The sequence below is a fragment of the Andrographis paniculata genome, unplaced genomic scaffold (genome assembly GCF_009805555.1).
Source record: "Andrographis paniculata isolate CXL003 unplaced genomic scaffold, ASM980555v1 Contig71END, whole genome shotgun sequence".
NCBI classification, from domain to species: domain Eukaryota; kingdom Viridiplantae; phylum Streptophyta; class Magnoliopsida; order Lamiales; family Acanthaceae; genus Andrographis; species Andrographis paniculata.
This window is the reverse complement of record NW_026137608.1, coordinates 2,890,095-2,897,772: the sequence shown is the minus strand read 5'-3', so window position 1 is coordinate 2,897,772 and position 7,678 is coordinate 2,890,095. Positions and strand designations below refer to the sequence as shown.

General features: G+C 31.0%; 1 protein-coding gene across 1 annotated transcript; it reads right to left on the bottom strand.

Annotated features, from left to right (window-relative positions):
* Positions 1-3,452: 3,452 nt before the first annotated feature.
* Positions 3,453-4,491, bottom strand: LOC127264809 (secreted RxLR effector protein 161-like). The gene is made up of 2 exons (XM_051294354.1): positions 4,429-4,491; positions 3,453-3,872 (listed from the first exon to the last, which is right to left on the bottom strand). Exons 1-2 carry the CDS (start codon positions 4,489-4,491, stop codon positions 3,453-3,455), a joined length of 483 nt encoding a protein of 160 aa, XP_051150311.1.
* Between the last annotated feature and the right edge of the window lie 3,187 nt (positions 4,492-7,678).

The window sequence follows — 7,678 nt, the reverse complement described above, 5'->3', positions numbered from 1 at the left end:
ATCGTACAGGAGTATATATATATACAATACTGATTCAAGCTTATAGCATAATTATGAAGACATGTAACTTTCTTGTAATGAATGCCAATTGCAAATCAAGCATAAAAGAAGCATTTTCTACGGGATCCCGAAACCACCAGCCACCACTGCACACATGATATGACCTTTAATTTTTTGTAACCAAAGGAATTTAGAAGCATTCACACGCAATAGTAAAAACAAAATAAAAATCACAAATCGAAAAAATAATTACATCAACAACCAACTCCGTGATAGATATATCAACAAACACTTAGGCATTTAAAAAGTCATTTCACACGAGAAATAAATGCCTACGGTATTTCAAAATGTATCAAGATCCACCTACCTGACATTGGAAGTCTTTTGCTACAAAATAAAACTAACAGGAAGAAAGTAACGGGAAAATTGCAAAAAATATCCCCTATGTATACCTTATTATTACTTTTGTCTTGTATTTATCTCACTGGCAAAATATATCCCACATGTTTGCAAAATTCGTTATTTATATCATTTGGCCATGTGTGATCGCGTGAACGTCACGCGCGGCTAAAGGACATAAATAGCGACTTTTGCAAACATGTAGGATATATTTTTTCAGCGAGATAAATACAAGACAAAAGTGATAATAGAGTATACATAGGGATACTTTTTGCAATTTTCTCTGAAAGCAAGGGTAATTCTATTTACAAAATGTCATTTATAATTTAAAACACATTAAAATAATCTTTATGTGAAAAAATGGTGGGATACAATACCAAAGTAAACTATGTCGGTACCGAAACTTGTACAAACCCGATAGAGACACAAGAAAAAGAGGTTGTAGCACACCATGAACTTGAAAAGATAAACTAAAATATTAATTTTATAAAAAAAATAAAAACTTTAACTTACTTCTTGAAACTTCATTTAGGAGAGAAGACCATCTTCAACATTTCAAGTATATTGTGTACTTTTATTTCATCTTGTCGGTTGGTCTTTGATGCAGAAAACTTCCAGTATGGCGGTCGTGATGGTTTCAATGGTGACGATCTGCGAAGATGAGTTGTCAGTGGGAGGAGGATTTATGAAAAAAATAAGTAATTGAGATTGTGGGTTTTTCTTCAGTTCTATTTTTTAATTTTTATGTGTTATTTATATAACCAATGACAATATATAAATCATAAACTTAAGTATATTTCTTTAAAATTACGTTTGTACAACATAACAATATTATAGTATGTTAATAGAGTATGTTTACATAAATTCAATGGAAGTATATAATATATTCGTTATATTAATTCATTATTCTAAATAAAATGATAGTAAGAAGTGATCCATAAATATTATATTTAAAAATAAATAGTGTAGTGTTATCAACTATATTGGATGGACTTGTTTTAAATATTTTTTAGTTCATATGAATTTAAATTCAACTCTTTTTTTTTTTTTTTTAAGATTGATAACTCTAATAGTACATGATTCATCCACCAAAAATATATTCATAAACTATACTTTCTCCGTCTCAAATGAGTCTTTTGTTATTTTATAATAGATTAAAAGATATTGAATATTTTGATATTTTTGTCATTATATTTTATGTATAAATTAATTGTATTTGTAATAATATGTTTACAATTTATATAAAAATTAAATGATATTTTAATATTAATGTATAATTATTTTTATTATAATAGCAAATGAACATATTTAAACTCACATATAAAAATGGTAAAAAAATACTTTTAATTGAAAAGAAAAAAATATAAAATATATATAAACTGATTTTATAGAATATTGAAGTGGATAAAAACTTTCCTTGTGAAATGTTTTTTTTAAAAAGAAAAAAACGTGAGTCATAAAAGTAATAATATATAGTAATATTATTCATTAATAAGATGTATAAAACTTTTCTTGAATAAGAGCATTTCCAAAAGGAGGTGGAATTTGACCCTCGGGGTAGATGGTGAGCACACTTAAAACTATCTGTAAATATACAGGTATTTGATATTCGAATCGAATCGAATAAATATTTAAAATTACAAAATCTTATTTGAATCAAAAATTTTGATTAACCGAATTTTCGGTTAATAAAAAATATTTGTTATATTTACAAATAATTCGAACCGAAATAAAATTTAAAAAATAATATATTAAAGAAATAATTAAAATTCTAATTAAGTTAAAATATTTACAAATATTTCAAATATTCGAACCGAAACCGAACCTTAACCGAACCGAATATAACTATTAATATAAATTTTAAATATAATTATATTATTATATTAATATATTAATATATTTGGTTCGGTTAACCGTACTGAAAAAAATATCAAAAATCGAAACCGGACCGAACCGAACAAATATCAAATATGCAGTATTTGTATTCGAACCGAATATGATTAATTAACCGAAAAATCGGTTCGATTCAGCTATTCGACAGTTCGATTCGATTCTTTTGTCCACCCTACCATCGGGGTGTTAATCCTTTGAGGATTTACTACAATTGCATCAAAAAATTATTTTATTTTTTATTTGAAAAGACATTTAATAAGATTTTATATTGTATTTAAAATATATAATTATTATCCATCAAATTTATTTTTGTTTTTTTAGTTTATTTGTTAAATTTATTTATTATTAATTTTAATTAAGTCAATAAATCAATAATTATCATATTTTTTTAATAAGATTAGATAATTCTTTTTTTTTTTTTTAACAAACACTTATGAGTAATGAAATAAATATAATAATTATAATAATAATATAATTATTATTATTATTGGCCGTTGATTTGATTATCAAAAAGAGTCCAATAATATACCATCAATCACTATACCGCAAACAAAATTTTATTACGAAGATTAGTCAAATTTTATTAATGATGGCTGTCAATTGTTTTAGTTGGGAAATTTTCAAAGCTATTAGGATGTAATTAATGGTCATAAATGCTTTTCCGTTAAATGAATTCAACAAATATTTAAAAATAAGAAATTATTTTAATCACGAAGTAGTAAAAATAAAAAAATAAACTGTAATTCGTAAAGAATGAGTTGACTTTTCAAACATTTGCAAATAATAGAGGTGGTGTATTACTTACCCAATTAGCATTTATTTAGCTTTATTTCAAAATAATACTACTATTTTAGTTTCGAAATCGTTGATATAATATTAAAAAAAAAAAAAAAATTATCGAAATAATAGTTTATTACGATAGTATTTTATTATTTGTTATACATAAATCATAAAGTCAAAAGGCTTATTTATAAGCATAGTACAAAACGGATAAAATAAACAAACAAAATAAATAATATTTCAGCATCCCCTCAAATTCAATAGGCGTTGTAGAGACCAACTTGATGGACAACCCCCACCAACGATATGTTGTCGAATGAAGTGACAATCAAGTTCAATATATTTGGTGCGTTCGTGGAAGGTATCATTGTGAGTAATCTTCATAGCACTCTGATTGTTGCAGTGAAGAGTAGTAGAAGATGACTGAGAAACAACAAAAGTTCTGACGTAGAGTTGGTAAGAGCATGATACTCAGACTCGGCACTCGATCGAGAAACTAAAGTCTGCTTCTTGTTGCGCCAAAAGATGAAAGAATCATCAAGGAAGAAGCATAAACTAGTGGTCCAACGACAATCGATAGGATCACCAGACCAATCAACATCAGAGTAACCGCTGAGAGTCAAAGATGAGTGCGATGAAAAGTGTAAACCATACAGGAAAGTACCTTTCAGATAACGAAGAATATGTAAGACATCAGAGTGGTGTGAGGTCCTCGGAGCGGCCATTAACTGACTCACAATATGAACTGCATGAACAATATCTGGTCGCGTAACAGTCAAATAAATCAAACTCCCAACAAACTGACATTATAGGATAGGATCATCAAAAAGAGAGCCATCATGATGTGTAAGTCGAACGTGGTAGACAGATGGTGTGGAGGTTGCCTGATAGTCTGTGAGACCAGCTCAAACAATAAGATTTGAGACATACTTAGCTTAAGACAGAAAGAAACCAGCGGGAGATTCAGAGACTTCAGGTCCCAAAAAGTAACGAAGGGGATCCAAGCTCTTCATCTCAAATTACTGACTAAGATATGTTTGTAGATCATAAATACCAAATGCATCATCTCCCATGATAATCATATTATCAACATAGAGCATGAGGATAACTATTCCTGAGGAAGAACGACGAATAAATAAACCGGAATCGTAACCGCATGTGGTAAAACTAAACTCCATGAGCGAAGAGCTAAATATGGCATATCAGGCCTGAGAGACCTCCTTCAACCCATATAAAGCCCGGCGTAAGCGACAAACCTTTCCAAAAGACGGGAAACTTGAAAACTCACTTGTACCCAATATGTGTCTTGCAAGGAGACAAATCCACTAAATCTCAAGTGTGAGTCCTTTCCAGAACTTGAAATTCCTCAGTCATAGGTTGCTGCCATAGTGGATCAACATTTGCCTCACAAAATGACATAGGCTTATGATTAGATAATATGATAGAGTGACAATGATAATCGCGCAAATGAGCTGATGGATGACTTACTCGATGTGATAGACGAGGTATGACAGATCCAAACATCGCAGACGGATCAACATCTAGAGACGAGATTGTAGGTGGATCAGAAGTTTCAACTGAAATAGGATCTGGAGGCGAAAATGGAGTCGTAGGATTAGGGTTTTTTTGATAATTTTTTTTTTTTTTAAATTCTCGTGTAAGACTCCTAATGTGCTAAAATTGTATTAACCAGGAAGTTTTTAAATACAAAAATACTTCAAATTACAATTAAAACATATTCATTAAGTTTCATACTAAAAGTAAATAATTATCTTTTTAAACAACTAAGGTAGTATTTTATATACACATATCCACAAAATGTATATAATATACTCTATTTATTTATAAAAAATAATAATTCACTACAAAATATTATTTTTTATATTACCTATACACTTTCTCGTACATTATATAAAAAATTACATAACTTCTTAATATTACATCAAATGCTTATTTAAATAAAAATTTATTAATATGAAAACATAACAAAATACCATACAACATAAATATAATCAAAATAATACTCCACTTCTCTGGCCACAAATGATCCTTTTTTTTTTTGTCTGTCTCACCAAAATGACATTTTTCTATTTTAGTAAATTTATCAATTTTAATTACATTTAAGAAATATAAATTAATTTAATTAAATTTCTAAAATCTTATACATAGAACTCGCTTAAAACCCTTTTATTTCTATTTATCTCATCAATTAACAAATATTTTTATTTACTTTCAAAACTCTCTATTTTTTTTTTATAAAATTAATTTATGTTAATGATAAATAAATAAGTATAATTTATTTGTATTATACTCCCTTCGTCTCAGAATTATAGTCTTAACTGGGTTGAACACGAGATTTAATGAATATTAATATTATATTAATAGTCAATAAAAAGTATGGGTAAATTTTATTTTTTTGCCCTAATGAGTGTATTAGTTTAAAAAGTAGTGACAATTGTATAATAAAAATAAAAAGTAAGTGTTAAAACCATGATACACTTTTCTGGGCCTTACATTTGGGTCTCACATTGGATTGGACCCATTATACTCTATATACTATATATATATATATATATACCTTTAGCCCTAATAAGGCAGAATCAGAAATCATCACCATCACTCACCCCTCTATCTCTCTTCACTCACAGGAACACACTGTGCACACCATCCCCATTTTCAATCTTCCTCCATACACCTACTTCACACACAGAGCACATAATACACTTCATCTTCTCATTGTTTCACTGCTATCTCATACACTTTCCTCACTTGTGCACAATCTCTTTGCACGCGATTAATTGAATCGCTTCACGTCGTCTTCGCCTTCGTTCGCTCTCAAATCGATCTCCGCATCGATTTTCCTTCATCTCACTTGCGTTTAATTTCTCACTTACATCTATTATTGTGTTACTTCTTTCATATCTTTTTCTTCCGCAGGTTACAAGGTTGATTTGGTGACTTTTTGTGATTGAATCTAAGGTTCGGTGTACCAGACTTTTTGGAAAGCAGCTAAAGTGATGATTGTCTCTGGAATGGATTAAATCTGGTTGTATTGTTATCTTTTACATCCTTTGATCATTTGTTGGTTTGTAATTAGCTGTGAACTAGTTTGTGTGTTCTTGTGAGAACACAACTGCTTTCTGTGTTGATTGTGTTGATCTGGTCCTTTGCGACCGTAGCGAGTACATATTGTTTTTATCTCGCTGTTTGTGTACACTGTTGTGCTCTTAATCAATAAGATTAGAGTGTAGGTGTTCCTCACTCTTGCTCACAATTCATGGATTAGATTACTTTTTTGTTATTTTAACATGGTATCAGAGCAATCTAACAGCTTGCCTCTTTGAATTCTCGTAGATACTGCCTCGGTGTTTCTGCTGTGATCTCTGAAGCCTCTATGAACCTCCTTTCTCTGTTAAAATTCCTCCTCTGACACCTGACTTACAAGTAACTGGCTGGTCTCTATAAAAGATCCAATAGCTGACCACTGTGACAGGTATATCTTAGTTCATTTATTATCATTTCAGTATGGGTGAAAGCTCTGCTCAGAACTCAAGTCTGTCTAGTAATTCCTTCCTGGTGAGTTCAAGTTACTTTGATCCTTTGTATCTTCATGCTTCAGATTAAAACACCTTTTGAACTGATTCATCAGTGTAAGCCCAACTTATCTAGGTTAAAAGTGTTTGGGTGTCTGTGCTATGCCACTGTAGTAAATCCAACTGACAAGTTTCAGACCCGTGCCACCAGGTGCTGCTTTGTTGGGTATGCTAAAAATAGGAAAGGATACAAGGTGTTGGATCTTGAATCCAACACAGTTTTTGTATTTTGTGATGTTATATTTCATGAGTCAATTCTTCCCTTTAAGGATACCTCTACAGTCTCATCTTTGCAGTTTCAAAAGACCAATTTAATACCTCTTGCTAGTGCCTATGATGATATCTTTCAAAGCTGTGATGACAGTCCCTTGATGGCGCCTGTAGTTGATATCCAAGATTGTCACTTGGATTCACAACAGTCTGCAACTTTGGACAGCAACACAGATGTCTCTGGGGAGAATACTCTCATATCAGATACAGTGATTCCCTTCTCTGAGGCAATAGAAGACAGGCGTAAATCTAGTAGAGCATCCAAACTTCCAGCATATTTGAGAGACTATGAAGTGTCTCTTGGACATGCAAGTGTAAAATATCCAATAGGTAGTGTGTGTCAAACACCAATGGAAATACCTCCTGCTGCCTCGTGTTTTCTTGCCAATCTTGACAAGGCTGTTGAGCCTCACTATGTTAGTGAAGCATTACAAGATCCAAAATGGAAGAAAGCCATGGATCTTGAAATGCAAGCCCTTCTCGAAAATAATACTTGGGTTCTTTCAGATTTACCAAGTAATAGACAACCTGTTGGATGTAAGTGGGTGTTCAAAATAAAATACAACACCGATGGGAGTGTTGAGCGATATAAAGCTCGCCTTGTTGCTAAAGGGTACAATCAAAGAGAGGGGCTTGATTTTCATGAAACTTTCTCTCCAGTTGTTAAAATGGTTACTGCCCGCTGTGTTGTGTCTCTAGCCCTTAGTCGAGGATGGAAAATCTTTCAACTAGATGTTAACAAT